Source organism: Halyomorpha halys, unplaced genomic scaffold (assembly GCF_000696795.3).
Source record: "Halyomorpha halys isolate HHAL.00 unplaced genomic scaffold, Hhal_1.1 Scaffold108.1, whole genome shotgun sequence".
In the NCBI taxonomy this organism is placed as follows: domain Eukaryota; kingdom Metazoa; phylum Arthropoda; class Insecta; order Hemiptera; family Pentatomidae; genus Halyomorpha; species Halyomorpha halys.
In genome coordinates, this window is record NW_027112950.1 from 1,351,807 (window position 1) to 1,371,605 (window position 19,799).

The window sequence follows — 19,799 nt, forward strand, 5'->3', positions numbered from 1 at the left end:
ATTGTTATTATTATAATTATAAAAAATAAAATTATAAACCTGATAACAAATATTTAACATATAAAGTATAATTATCTCTGATAATTACGAATCACATGATTTGTGTCATTCACCAAATTCATATTAAATCTATAAACTCTCCCAGTAGAAGATTATTAATTTAAAAATCTTGATTTTTTTTATAAATAAGTTATTTATAAATTAAATTATTTCTTTATTTAGTGCTGCGAACGAGAAAAAGATTTTTTTTTCAAATATTTATTTATTGCCCATGTTTCGAAACACACTTTAGGTCTTTATTAGAGCTAAATGAAAAATACTTAAAGAAGACAAAGCAAGAGATGGACATTAAATAAAATAGAAAATTGGAGGTTTGCAAACTATCAACTTAAATAATTAATACAATGAAGAGTAAGGAATTGGTGAATTAGAATGTATATTTTAGAAAATATCACTAAATCTAATTAAGTGTTAAATCGTATTAACTCAAACAATAATTTATAAAAAAAAAAAAAATACAATTCTATTTATCTTGACCACATCCCAGACTCTTTTCTTCAAATTCACATATGGAGTAACAATAATATATGTAATTTTCTGTATATTTCTTTGTTTGCAACTGATAATAGAAAAGTTTAAGAAAATAGGGTTTTACACAACGTGGTATTTTTTAAAATAAGTAGTCAATATTTTGAGTAAATTTTTTTTTTTACATATTTCAAATATTCATACATGATGTAAGTTATAACACAACACGGATATGGATCATAATACCTAGCTCCATACATAAACCATATGTAGCAAGAGAAATACCTAAATATAGTGAATTAAGATAAATAATAAATGAAGATACTCAGTGACTTTGCGTGCGTTATTTCTTGACCATTTTCCTTTTTTTTTTTTTAATTTTTTCTCGGGACCTACGGGGTGAATTACTAATTATCTTAAAATTTTCAAATTCTTTCCAAGGATTTATTTTATGAATTACAAAGTTATACATCGATTTTATAATGAATTGCACGGTAAAAAGTTTTATATTTAGTATATTTTCAATATTGCTCATAGTAAAATATGTTTATAAGTAATTAAAAGTTCTCAGTAAGGAAATCATATTGAAATTCTATCACAAAGGACTGTTTAACATTTTTATGTTAAAATTGTTTTGTGATACTCATATATTAAAATTTTTTTAAAAACCTGGCACTATGGCTTCTATTAATATCCTAATAACTCGGTAAAAAAATTATAATAATAATTTTTACTTCTTTTCTAAATTTTGAACTTTGAAAATCACAAAAACACCTTAGCGGATTTTTTTAAAACTGTTATTCTGCCTTATTAGATGAGGTAACGAATAAATTAAAAAAAAAAAAAAAAAAGGATTATAAGTAAGTGTTACAGTAGAGTAAATCAATTTTTACATTTTGTCATTTCTAGGATATATCTATAAAAAAAACTGAAATATATTGTTTTTTCAGATTCTCAAATCCATAACTTTGAAAACATGTAAATATAATTACTTTATTTTGAGATTGCGACATAATGTATCAAATGAAAGTAGACCACAATAGCTAAAACGTCACTTTAGATGTATAAAAAAAAAAAGTTATACCCGGTTATATTGGTTAGACTCATGCCAAAGTCTAATATGGAGAAATAAGGTCACGAGTAAATAAAATCTAGATGTTATCTCTAACAATTTTTTTTATGTTTAGGATTTACCAAAAATGGTCTGAATGAACTGATACGATATTTAGAAGTGATTGTGAAAGGGGGATGATGTTTTATAACTCAATTTAAAGCTAATTGCGTGTGATTTCATTCGATATGAAAACGTATCGAAAAACAACTTAAATAAAAATAAATCAAAATAAAAACAAAAGGAAAAAAATATCCAAATTTTGAAATCTCAAATACTATCTTACTTGAACAATCTATTACACATTTTTTGCAAGATAATGAGCTTCAAATTATTGAATAGACATTTTTATTGAAGACGAGAAAAGTAATATATAATATGAAAATAAGGTTAATCTACCAAAGCACCAACATCGAAATTTTAATTGCATGAACCAAACGAATATCAACAATTACAACACTTTTTTAAAAATTTAATAGGACGATTTTTATGTTTTATCCTTGAGTATTTAAAACCTTAACAACAATTTCTATCAAAATTATTAACGACAGCTCTATTATTTAATTTATATAAATTTTTATCCTTTTATATTAAATTTTCTCTTATCTTTAAATATTATATTATTTTATGAATTCAGCTAATTGAATTACGTGTAATATTATAATAAGAGGCGTGATTCTATAACATTATCCATCTCAGACTTGTATCTACATAATTTTTTTTTTAATATTTATTTATTGCTATTTTCAACTGTACATTACAATACATTTAGTAAATCTGATCTAAGTGTACATAATTTAATTTGATTGGAGAAGTTTGTCGGAGGGTGCGGTCATCAAAGAACAACATAAATAAACAAAACCATATTTATTTATTTTATGCCGACGTTTCGATCTGAGTTTCAGGTCTTCATCAAAGGTTATGGCGTAGAGGTTGTTCTTTGCTGACCGCACCCCCCGACAAACTTCTCCAATCATTAATCTACGGTCAACTAACTACACCTCATAATTTAATTTGAATTTCTTAAAATAATTTCATCCACAATACCTTTGGTTAAATACATCATTTTAATTTTCACTTACTTATATATTGGATATGTAGTAAGGAAAACTATCGATCGTAAAAAATTACGAATTCGAGTTTTCGACGGAAATACATGTTTCTATGTCCCCTGAGATTAAAGAACCAAGTCACACAAAATAGCCCTGTGGTCTTTGTGTTCTAGGCCTAGCCCGAAAACACAAAGTCAGTAACTTTGTAACAACAAAAAGCAGTACCTTTAATTACATTAGTAATATGGAGCGCACATTTCCAGGATGTGACAGAATTATTTCGATAAAATGAATTGGTAAGAAATGTTATTTTATAGAATAAATTTATAGCATTTTACCGAAAACCATCCCAACGATTTTTATTAACTCCATATGTCTAAGTACAATTGAATGGACTTTAACGTCAGGAAGGTCTTATTCTCATTGTAATAGTCTGACAGGGCTTAAATGCGTGTTATGTATGTTAAAAAATTTATGAATAAATAAAGGAGAAAATAGGAAAAAAAAATTTCCATTTCAAGTGGAAAAAGCTGAGACCACAAAACTGCACCTTGTATTCTTCCCAAGAACTAAACTTATACTCATTATTCCCACCTTGAAAAACCCTAAAAGTTATAATTTTTTAATACCTTTCCAAAAGTAGATATATATACTGCTGATAGATAACTTAATACTTCCTAGTTATCTAGTAACAAGGTAGAGGAAGTTATTCAGAATTCTGGAAAAGTAAGAATCATGGTTGTATAGAAAGTGACCTGAGCACATTTTAAAGAAATCAGGAAAATATCTTGAAGTTGTGATATAGGTAATTGTGAAGAATGGACCCAAAGGGTAGCCTGAGAAGACGTCTTAAATCTTAAGAGTCAGTAAACTCTGATTAATATATACTAGAGCGGCCTCATTAGTCGAGAGGAAGCGCAATGCGGCGCTTCGATCCCCCTCCCCCCTGTCAGTAGGCAAGTATCTTCGCTCCGCTACTTCTTTGCCAAACCTGCTCGACCCAACCTAAGGAATATATAGGTGGAATTGGGCGCCACAATTATGAATCACAAAATCATCAAAATACGCTGATGACGTACAGGAAAAATATAAATGGAACAATATAGATTAGGGGTGATCTATGGAAAATAATTAAATGCTAATCTACATACATGAAAATATACGACATAGAATTGTTATATTACGAGATAAGGCCATATAAACCAGTCAGTACCAAACACAATACCTGTTTTTAATTAAAAAGTCTCCTGGCTACGATGAGAGGTGGTGGATTTCATTTTTGACAATGTTCCGACCAGGTTAAAGCCAACATTCTAGAATTTTATAAAGATGAGAATTTTATCTATGGGATAACGATAAGAGAGTTCTAATAACTTACGTGAACATTTAATTCTTTATTGAGACCTTCACGAGGCCTCTTAGTATATATCAAATCCAACAAATTTAAAATGTATCAGATTTTTCTCCTGTACTGGCGCTCAAAGAAACGTAAATATCTATGAGGAACATTGCATTTAAAATTACCTTACCCTGTATACCAACAAAACATTTGCAATGATTGCAAGGTGGAATATTCTCAAATACCAAATGATAGGTTTAAGCCACCGACAAATTGAAAACTGTGGGCGGTTTACTTATTTAGGGGTTCTGTTCTTTTCCTTCGGCTAATTATCTTGAAACCAACAAATATTTTCTTGCCAGGAACAGTTCTGCCTTATCTGCGTTAAACCTTGTTAAAGCCATGCAGGAATGATGATTAGGAAACTAAACCCCATTTGTACAATTCTATGTTTGACAGAAAGATTCTTTAAATGTCGAAAATTTTGGATTACAACTATACTCAAGTTACAGAGAGAGGGCAACTAAGGTTTACTAAGTCATCATCATACACTTATCAAAATGTACGCAAGACTCATCTGTCGGACTCGAAAATGGCAAATCCTTGTTGGAAATGCCGGAACATCGTTTACCGAAATTGTTCTGTTCCAGAATGCTGGAACTGAATAGCTTTAAGGTTGTGTCAGGGTATGCGAGAATTAGAGGAGGCGAACCAACGGGGAGGTCTACCACCTGTTCGATGAAGAAGACGTGATGCGACACCCTAGGCTGGCCATATCGTCAGAATGCCAGCGGTTGAGATCCCGAGGAGGTTGCTGCATCGGACCAGAGGAAGAGGCAGGCCAAGGCTGAGATGGGAGGATGCCGTTATCAGGGGTTCCAGGGAACTTCTGAGCATTCGCAACTGGTAAGCGGCGGCACAAGACCGAGCTATATAACATGGCAAAAGTTCATTGAGGAGGTCAAGGTCCAAACTGGGCTGTAGCACCACGGTAGATAGATAGAGTAACTTTAACATGCTGTTAAACTGCGTACTTGGACTAAGAAGCTATCTAGTTTCGATTAGAGTAGATCATATGTGGCAATCTCAGAATCTTCAATTACTTTAAGAGAACCGTCATACTTTTTTGCAATCTTTTTAAAATTATCTATTGAGTAAAGATAATTTTGTTCTGGTCAATCGCTATAATATAGCTTTCAGAATAATTGGGGGGGTTTCTCTTTTTCTTGCAAATTTCATCTTATCTTTTAAATTTATATTCATAAACTAAAGGTTGTAGGGTTTAGTAACGAGTGGATCTCTAAAATGTTTATAAACACTGAAATCAACGGGTAAACGCCCAAAGGGTATCCCCGAATCGTACATTGCGTTAAAACTCATTTAGTAGAATTGGGTTTAGAGGGGCATCACTGGAAGGAAATATATAAAGAGCGATTGATGGTATCGGCATCGAACCTACGGGTTCGTAAGGCCTTCATTATTACTATTATTCATTAACTAAATAAATAGAGGATATAAGCCTAGCTAATGGGGAAAACTTATAGGTTTATTTTTAATATATCCCGAAATTTTTAGTTGTTTTGTATTTGTTTCTGTTATTAATATGTTAATTATCCGCATCATATTTGTTAATATATGGTTAATTTATTTCTTTTCTTAATAATCTTTAATATGTCATATTTGAAATGGTATTATTTCATTATCTTTCTATATAAACCAATAATGTTATTATACGTTATACTTGGAGATAGGCTCTATTTTGTACGTGGTTTTTCCATAGAATAAAAAATTATAAGTTAATGAATTTAAATATATATATATATATATATATAAAAGATCGGAGGGATGCTGATAATTTATATCATACTGTGCAAAATCTTGGATTCTTACTCCACAAAAGACACCTGGAACCAACATACTAGACTTAAAAGACTAAAAGACTCTTAAAAGAGCTAAACAGACTATTCCGCAAATTTTACGGACTACTCAGCAGGACCTCTAATCTCTTAGAAAATAAACTACTAATTTATAAGATTATTCTCAGACCTATCAGAACATAAGAATTTGAACTTTAGGGAACAATTAAACCTGCGAACATCAAACATATCCAATTCTTTCAATCTAAAATCCTTGGAACTCTAATCAATGCACCCTATTACGTTTCCAACATAACATTACACCGTGAACTTCATATGACTTTTGTCCTTGACCTCATACCAACCACATTCCCAAAATTCCATTTAAACCTTTCTAATCATCCTAATCATAGTTTAATACTTATCCAGGTAGGATCATCCTACACATAAATGCATCTTCAACCCAAAATATTCAAATTTTGTTAGAAACAAAATAAATTCAACACTCCCGTTGGCAGAAAGAACACATACTGCTATTGAATTCTTTAAAGAAATACCTCTCTCCATCCCGGAAGTCCTCAATCCTCCATGGATACACATGCTACCAAATACAATGCTACAATTATCCCGATTGCCGAAAGGTAGTACATCACATACTGAATATAGAACTAGGTTCTCAGGTCTATGTCAAAATATTCTAGATCCTTTTTTTATATATATACCGACGGATCAAAATCTAACGAATCTACAGCATCCTCTTTCATCACACATAACTCAACCCATTAAATAAAACTGCATAAATTATGCAGTATATATACAGCTTAATTACATGCAATAGCCTCAGCACTCCACTTCTCCTTGACAGTGACGCATACGAACATTGTTATCATTACCGACTTTTTAAGCTCATTAAAAGCCATGAAGAACATTTACCCGAAACACTCCGCAATCATAAGAATACACAATTACACCAATATGCTAGAAATCTTGGGAAAAACTGTTTTCTTTATTTGGGTGCCGGGTCACGTAGGGATCGCTGGGAATGAACTGGCGGATGTTGCAGCCAAACAAGCACTTGCCCTTCCGGGTCGGGGCGCGGCCATTCTGACACCCCAAGAAATAATTCTCCCGATGAAAAATGAAATATTAGCTAGTTGGCAAGCCATGTGGAATGAAAGCCCGCCAACCAAATTAAAAACGATTAAACCATGGACCACATCAAACCGTTCCAATCGCAGGGAGGAGGTAGCTATAGCCAGATTGAGAATAGGTCATACGAATTTAACTCATGCACACCTGATCAATAAACAACCACCACCAAAATGTCAATACTGCAACAGTGTACTTACAGTCAGTCACATATTTGAGGAATGTCATTTCTATTGCATGAACTTACGTAGATTGGGAGTGGGACCGAGTGTGTCAGATGCCCTGAATGATGACCAAAAAAACATAGAAATGGTTTTAATTTTCTTAAAAAGGAATAATCTTTTGAATAAGATCTAAACCCAAAAGTTTGTCATATGTATTAAAAAAAATCAAAAATAATTAATTATTCAAACTTATTTAGCAATTAAATTATTTCAAATCTTGAAATAGAATTATAAAGTGAGAAGCGTGGGCGTTGATGACCTTAGGGTTTTGGGCCCAAAAGCCCCAACCAACAACTTATCCAGGTCCGCCCATCCATACAACCCACTATGGAGGTTGAAACTGTAGTAGCCAAGAAAACCTTTTGTTGAATAAAATCGACAATTGGAGTTCTGATAATGGCCAGAGGTTCCACTCATGCAGAGTGATTGCGGCTTTAGCGCACTTACTCGGCCTCCACTGGCTCGTTACTAGTAATGCGGTGAGAGGGCTGCGCTAGGATTTAGAAGGGCCCCCATACGCGGGGGATAGAGTGAGATCGAGATTGTAAATATTGTATATAATTTATTTTACATTGTTCATTATATTTTACTTATTTATTCTTCTTTTTAAATCGTATAGAGATTTCATTTATTTACTTTTATTTTTTCTCTTGTGGTAGAATGTAATAATAATTTTTTTTCTATAGTAAAATTCAAATTATAACATGATTTTAGTTTGCATTGAACCAAAAAATAATAAAAGAGAAAAAGATAAAAATATAACATCACTTACGAAATTCTTCGAAGAAAAGAATATTGAGTATTCTATATTGACGAAAGTAACCTTTGACAGCCTAAAATGGTAAAACGATAAGAAATATAGTATGAATTAAAGCAACCTGGCTAAATGTCTTACAAAACTCAAATTATACGAATTGAGAATTATACTGATTGGTCTTTAGAAAATGCTGTGCGAATAACCGTGGAAACCATAACCAAGAAGAAAATTAAAACCGAAGCGGATAATAAATAAAGGTAATAATAAACCTAGTGAAAATGGAGATTCAACGCTAACAAAAATTCTAGCCTTCATTACAATCTATTCTTAACCATATGAAAATATATGTATGTAAAATTAACTCATTAGCAAGGATGTTCGTCGATGTACACTATGTCACAATCTCATAAGAGCAGATAATAACACAAACAAAAGGCAATCCTTCCCCGCCGGACCCGCCCCGCTAAGACCCCCTGGGAGCGACGGTCCTATATTACTTTTGAAATATTAGCTTAAAACGGGAAGAGGAAAGTTTAAGATAGTTACATCGAGCAATATTTAAAAAACGGCGTGAAACCCTCCACTCCTGCCCTCCGTGGTCGCCTTACTTATCTGACTTTTGAAAAAACATCGAGGTTATGGTTTGTTCCTCAGAGGTTTAACCAACAATTTATCATTATTATATTAACAATAATTTATTCTTTAAATAAAATAATTTCTATCCAAGTTAAATATCAAAACAGTATTTTTATTTCTTAAAATGTCCAATTACAGTGTTAAATTAATCTGTTATTAAACTTTTTAAAATTCAATAGAAAAGTGGCAAAATAGGGTGATGGGACTCAAATTAATGACCAGTGCAGAATAGTCTGAAAAAAGTTTTTAAGTTAATGGATGTGAGATGGTGATTTATATATAAGATAGTCCATGAGTACGGCCATATGGGCCGAAACGTTGAACACTCAAACAAATAAAGAGCGCTTTGAGACTGGAATTGGATTCACATTATTTTATTTAAACAATGACAAGTCTCAAGAGACTGAAAATATTAAATATAAAGTAATTTATCAGTTATACTGTTTAACTTACGACTAAGCTTGGAGTGCCGAGATACTAATATTTTAATTTCTTAATATGTCCCTACCTAATTTTTACATCCATTGTCCTTAATATGATTGTAATTAATATTAATCAATTGGTGAATCCCTAGAAAAAGTCTAAAATATAAGAAAATGAAAGGTGAATAAGTCCAACAAAAAGTGGATCAAGTAGTTAGGTAAAATATTACGGTTAAAAAAATATACGACAATATTCATAGCAAAAAATTCTTAAAATATTTCATAAAAAAATTCTTAAATATATTTTAAAAACATTCAATACTTTTCCGGACATACTGCGAATGTTTCAGAAATTCGTGTCGGATTTGAAATGCACAATAATTAAGCGAAATCAAACTCCGAACATGATTGAACATGGAAACTCTTACTTGTGGCATGTTTTAAAAAATGTTACAGAGACAACACTGGTGGTCTAAAGTAATATAATTATTAGCTTTGCTTCATCGTGATTTAATTGATTGTGAAGATGTACACGTATAAAGACAATTTTAGGAAGTTTCGTAAGAGAGGACTACTAATATTAAATATATCAGAATCCGTGCTTCACCACTTTCTGATGAAGACACAATTAAACAACAAAGATAGAAGACACTTCTTGGAGACAACAATCAACATTAAAAGAATCTTTAGTTAAGTGTTTAAAGGTGGGAGTTTTTAAGTTGTACATTTTCTTCTTCCAAAATAGTTATTACAAGAGTCTCCCTAATCACAGTATCTAACTCACATAAAATTCTTCAGAACTATAGGAGCTGATAAGTTTACAATTGGCAATCATTTATTTATAACGATTTATTCTATGCTGATTTGTTATTATAGTAATGTCAAAAATACTAAGAATGAATTTTATAATGGAGTAAGTATTCCTGGGCACTAAAAGATTCATATGTAGACTGATTGAAATTAAAACTGGCATAATGAAACAATGCAATGTCCTTGCGCCCGCCTCTCAACTTCGAGTTTAAACTTACGTTTTATTTATGCCTGTTTCATCATTTTCCATCACCTTATATGACTTTTTATCTTGTATATTAAGTTTTATAAAATCCTAGACTTAGGCACAATGAATTTACAATTATATACTCTTATTTCTGGAAACGTGTTTTCAACGAATAACTAATATTTTCCACTTATCTCCTTAAATTAATCATTAAATCCGATCATAATTCATATTTCTTCATTTCTTATTACTTGTAAAAATAGGAAAATGTCAATTATTACAAAATGAAAGAAATTTTATAGAAAGATATTGAAACAAATCTACGTTTAAGCCGTCTCTGACAATTTCAATAACGAAAAAAACTATATATTAATGATCACATAATTCTACATACATTTAAGAAGTTTAATCACTATCGTTATTGCAACATTTGAAAGGTTTCAGGCGACGCTAAAAAAGAATAGGATATATTTATTAGCCAAAAGTATTTTATTTGCTTTAAAACGCATTGTTTTTTGTTTTTTATTAATTTTTAAAGAATAAAACATCATCTAACAAAATCAGTAAAAAATTGTTGTCTCATTCTTCAAAAAGGTCCAAATAGATTGAAATATAATAACAATATACAAAATGTATACTTTCTGAGCTACGCTACACTTAAAGCTAAAATACTTAGTTTTGTTAATAACTTTTTTTTTTACCAGAGAAATTGAACTAACCTTCCCGGCGAAATCCTGAACATTTAGCAAAAGTTCCCATCACAATGGGATGAACGGTATGACAGCGCATAAAATACGAACAAATATTCATTCTTATATATCAGATTATTAAATATACGCGAAGCTATTTTCGAATATTATTATTGATCGATATATAAAACCATACATGTTCTATTTTTGGCTTATTGTTATTATTTATTGTTCAATTAGCTTCGCTATTTATGAAGTGAAATAATCTTTTCTAAGGCACATTGCACCTAGTTTAAAACTTTAAAACGAAGAAAATTCGTATTGGATGATCCTCATGAAAGTATAAAAGGCAGAAACTTGATAGTGAAGACCAATATGTGGTACATACTATGATAGAAGCATAGACATTATCAAGTAAAAGTTCATACAATCATTATTTAAAACAAGATCATGAATGCGTTCGCACTGTTACTATCATCCACACAAACATGCAAACGTGAACGCATTGTATTCTATTTAGAAGCTGCAGTTACAATAAAATTATTCTTCGCAACAATGTTGTTAATTCTCAGGACCTACACATATCTTCAAGATTATCCAATACCTATCCGTTTTTTTACAAAGAAAATTCTCAGTTTTTTAAATTTCATTTTTCTATTTTCATCAGAGGTTGCAGGAACCTTAACTTTTTCTCAAATTTGACAGTAGAGGTAATCATTTAAAAAAGCTTCCGTGATGAAAATTAGTTACCTATTATTATAATATGACTTTTTTGAACCAGAGATTTTGTTTTTATTAGGACTATGGAACCTCCCCTCTCTAATCATCCACAATGTGAACTCATTTATATGTTTTTCTTTTTCTTCTCTCCAAAATCCTAGTTATTTCGGGATATTTAATTTAAACTACAACCAGCACTTATCGATTTCTTACTCTTAACCAACATTCAGTTATACAAGACTGGCACAAAAGTCGGAGGATTTTATTAAGTCAAACCTTTTTGAGTTTTAGATCTTAGTGGATAGGGATATGTAGGAGCGATTGATGGTATCGGCATGGTACTTACTGATTACCTAAGATTTATTTGCAATAAATTGGTTCTGACCCAATGCAAGGAAGCATGGCTCTATTTTTGGTCCAAGGTAGTTGAAACAAATAAAATGAAGACAATACTTGGTGAAACTCAATCTCTACCGCCAATTCTCGAAAATCGTCACGAACGATCCGTCATAACCCGACTCAGGATCGAACATACAAGAATAACACACAAGCACCTTCTTGAAAGAAACCCTCCACCGACATGTTAAGCTGTAAATGTATCCTGACGATGGAGCATATCCTGGAACTCTGTTCGCGTTTTTTCGCCTCCAGGTATAACGTCAAGCTTTACTGCCAGGAAATTAGAAGAACCTGTTTAAGTTCGTAAAGGAGAACAACCTGCATCGAGAAATGTAATCACGAAATCCAGAATACGGTGTTTCGAACCCTGGAGTTGTATACGGCATCTATAAATTAAGCAAATAATAAATAAGACTTATTTATATATTTATTTCATTGAAAAAATAAAAGTTGTTTCAAAATAATTTTTGATCTTGCAATATCATATCGGCAGTACAAATAAAATATATCAATGTGATGTCATATAGACGGTACAATACCAAAGAGCCGAATCCGAAAAATTGGTTGATTTATGTTGGAGATGGTGGCTCATTTCTAATTGCGATATAAAACAATTAATAAATTTGTCCATTTAATTGGTGACATCTCATCACTACTAAGAATCACTATCTACATACATCTATCCGATGTGAGCAATCCTCTAGCTAACGTTTCGGCCTACCTCTCAGGATTTTACCCGTCGAATCAGTACTTATTATCTTCTTAGGGATACATTCGTTCCTAAATGTTTAATGCAATGCTTTATCTTCAAAAACCCTTAGGGCGCTGTTCCTTCCTTAATGAAAAATTAATAGTAAAAATGATAATACTTTTGAAAATTCTAACTTTTACATTTCTGGACAGAAGGCGCAATTTCGAAATTGAAACTAAAAAAATTTAAATTTAAAATTTAAAAATTGACTAAGAAATTTCGAAATTGAAACATAACAAGAATTTCCAGAATTTCAAGGAACTTTTATTTCCTCAACTGAAATACTTAAAAATCTCTACCTCTTTAAATGTATTTCTATGCCACCGAAATTATTCCTCTTTCTACTACTAACTATATATTTTATTTTAACCAATTTATTTCGAGGACAAGTTCCTCACTAACATTTATTAACATAATTGTATTTAGTTTTGTAGTTTACTCTTCTTCCCTAACATTACCAAAACATCAACATACTTCGGAGTATAAATTAAATAATTACGAAGCTATGAACTGAGACAATTTTTCTTATTTTTTGTATGATCATCTTGTCATTAAAAGTTGATATGTCAATATAATATTTATATTAAATAAAATATTAAGTTAGATATGATGATGTGTTTCAGGTTTCGGGGTTGCGTTTCGAAACGCAGCTGCGGACGCTGAACCAGTTCCCTGACACCCTCCTGGGAGACCCGTCGAGGAGGATAAGGTACTTCGATCCTCTAAGGAACGAGTACTTCTTCGACCGGAACCGACCGTCCTTCGACGCTATCCTCTACTACTACCAGAGTGGAGGTAGGCTACGGCGGCCGGTCAACGTCCCCCTTGACGTCTTCTCGGAGGAAATAAAGTTCTACGAGTTGGGCGAACTGGCTACCAACAAATTTAGGTAAAATTCATACACAATATTAGTTTTATACCAGATAGAGTACATTTTATTGTATCTTGTATTTTAATGAACAAACAACCTACACAATAAACAACGAATTGAAAATAACTTATATATATTACATTAATTTTTGTTTTCACTTCAAGTAAAACAAAAATATTTTTTATCCTGAACCTTGTATATTTTTCTCTAACGAGTTGGTCCTCTGGCGATTATAAAAGAGACACCTAAAATATTCTCATTATTTAATTACAATTCACTCACACATAACACATCTTACAATTGATTAATGAAAGTTATTAAAATAAAATGTTCCTATTACGGGCTAAAAATCCACGTCAATTATATTTAAAACAAATATGTTTATAAAATAATATGACAGTTTTGAGTAAGTAATTTTTTAAAACTAGTTTTGAATTACTTTTAAATATATGTATATATTCTTATTACATCAACATTAGGAACGCGGTGGCACGGTGGTAAGGCACGATGCCACTAACTCCATGTTAAATTACCTCGTTGCACAACCGTTGGTCTAGTAACAGTACTTCCTTACAAAGTACTGATTCCCTCACCATTCATTGGTTGTAGTGATACAGATTTTAATTCTTATTTCTATTAAATCATTCACTATTTTCTGATATACCCAAATATACACTGTTATACCAGTTACAGCCTCAGTCAGCTGTTACTTCGATGTCAGCTGACTGAGGAGATCAGCTGATCGCATGTATATAAAGAGATGTACCGAACCCAATAAATATACTATGTTACAGCAGTTCACACGTGTTACATCTTATTCCTTCTTCTCTTTTTTGACATTTGGCTTTCGCCGATACTTTATTAACCATTATCTTAAAAGTCATCTTCACCCGGTTAGGACTTTGATATAAAAAAATTACAATGCTTAATTCATTTTATACTTGACTTGATATCAATTCAAATAATATTTTTTAAATTCATTTCTCAAATAAATTTTTTTTTTGTAATAAATATATTCCTATAAATAAAAAAATATAACCTACATTTATATCATTTCTAACATTCTTAGTTTTTGATTTATTCACGTTTTCACGATTTTATTGATATTTAATAACCACGACTATATCTAATTTTTTTATTTTAACGGTTGTTTGTTTTGCAAATCAATTTTACTAATTAGCAAGTCGGGTATTATTTCAAGTAATTGAAAAATAGCTCGAAATGTAAAATTGATAAAAATAGATTTCGTGCCGATTATCAATTTCAGCCACTTTTTTAATGTTCTGGCCAATATAAATTAAGGAGAGAGAAAGTCTATGGTTAGAAAGTCAATTCTTAGTACCTTAATTTACCGATTTCGATATTCGGCTTTGATACAATTCCCTAATAGTGAGAAGGTCTTATATAAGGTTTTATTTATGTTTCTATAAACCATTTTTTTATTTCTTCCTCGAAAAATATTCATTTATTGTAGGAATATTTAACGACCTACTTTCATCACAATAAACTTATTTTCATTGTTTCATAAGTAGAACCAAATAATTATTAAGCCCCAGAATATTTTACTAATGATTAAATTAAATAAGAACGGTAAAAAATGGATCGCGGTTTTCTAAATTCAATAATAACAATTACCATTAAAAACTCATGAAACGTTCAAGTCGAGCACATCCCTGCTAAATATGTATACTTATAAGATATTCCCTGTTAAGATAAAATATACATAAAACAGACAGGTTGAGAATACTTTAAACTGAATAGTATAGCAAAAATATCCCGTGCATATGAAAACCAATTTTTTTTCTGTTATTTGTTATCTTAAGAAACTAGACCCTCGACAACTAAAGCAAGAACTATGTTCAAATCCAACTGTAGTTTAAACTATATATATATATATATATATATATATATTTTAACCAACGTTAATTCAAAACACTAGTATTTTGACGAAATAAATATGCTCATTAAAATATCCATACATTTAATTTCTCACAAGACCTTAATCATTAATGGGCTGGGCTAAATTTTTTTCGGATTACTTTAAAATATTGTCTCACGTAAAATATTTCGTATATTACAGATCAATATTTTCTTTCGAAAAATTAACTTATCGTTATATGATGTTGTCTATATTAAGTTTTACATGCACTTACGTATATCATACATACGTAAGGGGAGGTACCGTGGAAAATTTTGAATTCGGGTTATCAACGGAAAAATAAGTTTTGATTGATTATCCTTGAGTCTAACTAAGGCTCGTAAACTGTGAGTTAGTTAAGTCGTTTTTTTTATATACCAGACAGGTATTGAAATAGTCTAATAGAGCTGAAATGAATAATTTAAACAAAAATCTTTTTAAGTACCTTTAATTTAGCTTTTCTGAAATTAATAACCAGTTCCTATTTTTAGGATTTATAAAATATAAAATAATTTTATAATTAATTAAAGAAGAAAAATAGAGACTTGAGTTCAAATCGGTAAAAGTCAAAACTTTTATCTTCCGATCAAATTAATAAGCAACGTTATCTTTTGTTCAACTGTTGTATTGATGAAAGAAAAAAATAGCAAAAGAGCCTGGTAGAAAGAAAATGATTACTTTAATGAAAACTATGTGTAATTACTAGCCTAAATTGATTAGTCTGCCAAGTATAGGAGGATTAAAAAATGGTGCCTTTTTCAAAACGTTAAAAAAAAAGCTTCATTCGGAGCTATCAACTATCAACAACTCTCGAAAACCTGAGAGAACATCAATTAAATAAGAATACATTTTCTGAAATATTAGCCCTAAAAGAGCTATTTTCGTTCAATAGTTCTCGAGATACAGATTTTTAAAAAGCAACATTTCATAAAAATGTTCTGAAAGATTAGTAGTTAGTGAATTTATTTTGAGAAGTCTATACTCAGTAACAATGTGACGTACAGATGTCTATTAGCACTCAAATTAAAGCTAGTTTAATGAGCTATAAAGTTGTTTATGATGTTTATCCAAGTAGGAATATTAGTTTTCATGATATTTGCTAAAATAAATTGATTTATAGTTGTTCGGGCAATAAGTTTGATTTATGAAAAACCTTATTTCAGAAGCCATAAAACATACAGATGTCTTCCAGCACTCAAAATAGAGCTAGTTAAAATGACTATAAAATAGTTTATAACTTTTATCTTTGTAGGAGTTATGATATTTGACAAAATAATTTCACAAAATGTTAATTTCTAGTTCTTCAGATAGAATGTTTGAGTTTTGAAAAAATATGTCTATAGAACTATAATTATAATAATAAAGTCTTAACGAAACCGAAGGTTCGATATCAGCGCCACTAAACGATCTCTGCATACATCCTTCCAGTGATGCCCCTCCAAACCCAATTCCACTAAATTAATTCAACGCAATCCTCCCATCTAAGTCTCTAAGGTCTACCCCTTGGGTACGTTTACCTGTTAGTTCAGTGTTTATTAACATCTTAGGGATCGGCTCGTTACTAAGCCCTACAACATTACATGCCCATCTTACACGCCGTAATGCTATATCTTGGATTATATTTACCGGATGTAGGTCCCATAACTCAGCGTTGTGTAATCTTCTAAATTCTCTGGTTAATTCATCCTTTTTTGGTCCGAATATTTTGCTTATAGAACTATAACATGCACATATGTCTCTCAGCACTCAAAATAAAAGAAATGTAACTCACTATCCAGTAGTTATGATACGTAGGATTAGTAGTTTCTATGATATTCGCATATGAATAGAAATTTGACACATTAAAGTTTGTCCGAACAACTATATATCAATTTATATAAGCAAACATCATGAAAACTACTACTCCAACGAAGATAAACGTCATAAACTACTTTACAGTCCATTACACTAGCTTTAATTTGAGTGCTAATAAACATCTGTATATCGAATAGTTTTTGAGATATAGATTTCTGATAATAAATTCACTAACTACTGATCTTTCAGTACATTCCGTACAACATTTTTATGAAATGTTGCTTTTTAAAAATCTATATTTCGAGAACTAATCAACGTAAATAACGCTATTAGAGCTCACATTTTAGCAAATTTACTCTACTTTAAATGATGTTCTCTTAGGTTTCCTAGTGTTGTTGTTAGTTTTAAAGATATAGAGCTCCGAATGAAAAATTAATTTTTTTTTAACATTTTGAAATAGCCGTCATTTTTTAATTCTCTTACCTATTCTTGACACTCATTAATTCTGAGTAGTAATTATATATAGTTTTCATTAAAGTAATAAAAAATTGGGGTGAAATAACTGTCTTTTTCCTCCTCTGGGGCTCTTGTACTAAGAGTTCTGATTTCCATCTCAAAAAAACCCTAAAATATGGTTTCATGGTAAGTAAAAGTTGTGGGGTAATGGGCTATATTTTTCAATAAAAGTTTTCCAAAAGAGAGTAATTGATATTTCGTAGAAAATTCCTCTATAGCTTAGGTGGATTCCGTAAGCCACAATTTAAGTTTTAATCCTATAGATTTTCCAAAATAAGAACAAGGATTTTTTTTCTTCAGAGCTAGAAAAAATATAAATTTCTACCTCCGAAATAATTATTTTTGCAAATAATATTGGATGTAAGGAGATGATCAATATATTGGTGAGAGAGACTGAGAGACTGGACGGTGGCAGAGAATTGCTTCCAGCGTGTGCGCATCCATTCACGCATGAGCTTCATTGAGGGTTGTCATGGTTACTGCCTCCTCCCCCTTCTCTTTCCCAGGCAACTGTTAATAACCGTGTCTCAGAAAGAAACCTCTATCGCTTCAATGGGTCACCAGCAAAACTTGGTTAGCAGCGTCAGAAAAAAACATTTCTTCAACATTTTGCTTCCTGAAAAACCATTAAGAACTTGCTAATTTCTCAAAAAACAAAAATAACAATAGAAGTGTTTCAATCAATGTTAACTTTTCTATAACATATACTTTAAAAAAATAAATAAAAATAGAACTTTAAAATGTGGTGTAAAACAATAAGTAATTTCTTTTTCTATGCTATTTACATTCGTATATAAACAAATTTAATAATAATAATAATAACAATAATAACCCATACTACATGTACCACCCAAATAGACTCCCCAAAAAGGTCCTCTCAAGCCACAATATACCAGATATCCTCCTTATTGATCTAAGAAAAAATAAAGCGGAACTAATTGATGTCGGAATCCCAAACGGTAATAATATAAGTTCTACTGTGGGAGAAAAACTAAGGAAATATCAGGAATTGGCGATTGAATTGAAGGAACTGTATCATTTGGAGGGTTACCACAACTCCAATCATAATATCCACCAATGGTCTCGTACCAAAATCGACAGTGGTAGGCGTGAATGCTTTGGGAGTGCCTGTTGATGTACTAAGAGAGGCTCAATAGTCGGTTCTCTTAGCCACAGCACGTATAGTGCGAAAGGTTTTAAGTATTTGAAAAGATAAAATAAATAAATAAACATAATATGAAGGTGGTTGGACTTCTAGGTCCCCAATCTCATATACTCAACCCACAATAGCGAGAAAAACCGAATAATAATAATTATGAAGGCTGAACGTACCCGAAGGTTCCATGCCGATACCACCAATCGCTCTCTAAATAAATCTTCCAGTGATGCCCCTCCAAAAACAATTCTACTAAATAAGTTTTAACGCAATCCTCCCATCTACGTTTCGGTCTATCCCTCGGTTTAGTGTTTATTATCATTTTAGGGATCCGCTCGTTCCTAAGCCCTATAACCTTACATGGCCATCTTATACACCGCAATGCTATAACTGGAATTATATTTACCGGGTGTAGTTCCCTTAATTCAGTGTTAAACTAACTTACAACAGAACATTTATAGCTCTAAAATAGTAATTATAGTCGAAGCAGAGATATTAAAAAAATAAATGAAAGTTTCGATAGTTATTTAGTAATCAAATCAGATCATAAGTTCATGTGAGCTGTTTATTTTTTAAGTGGCGTAACTCCAATTAACGAAGAGTTTGTGTTGGATTAAATTCAATTATATGGGCAACAGATAGCATAAATAATGCTTTTGTGTTTTTAAGGGAGTCCGTAAGAGGTAAATAAGTAACTCCGTTGCTTTTAAATGTAAGAATGGACTTACGCCACTTTCAAAATTAAGAAAATGATGTATCATATTCTTTTTTAAAGCACTAATCCATAAGAAAACTAAATTTCCCGTTGATTAAACATAAATGTATACACACTAAAAAATTTTTAGGTTTGATATCACTTTTAAATATTGGTACCGACCTCAGATTAAGGTTTAGGTCTTGACTGTTAAAGTAAA

At 31.2% G+C, this 19,799-nt stretch overlaps 1 protein-coding gene across 8 annotated transcripts in view; it reads left to right on the top strand.

Moving 5' to 3' along the window:
- The window catches only part of shaker (Potassium voltage-gated channel protein Shaker), a 939,448-nt gene that overhangs the window by 823,194 nt on the left and 96,455 nt on the right, over positions 1-19,799 (top strand). For all 8 annotated transcript variants that reach the window (XR_010844284.1, XR_010844283.1, XR_010844285.1 and 5 more), the window contains one exon: positions 13,254-13,519. Coding sequence is in view for 4 of the 8 variants with exons in the window: in XM_067050608.1 (XP_066906709.1) it covers positions 13,254-13,519 (266 nt within the window). In the remaining 4 variants the exon portion in view is untranslated. The remainder of the gene's footprint in view (positions 1-13,253; positions 13,520-19,799) is intronic.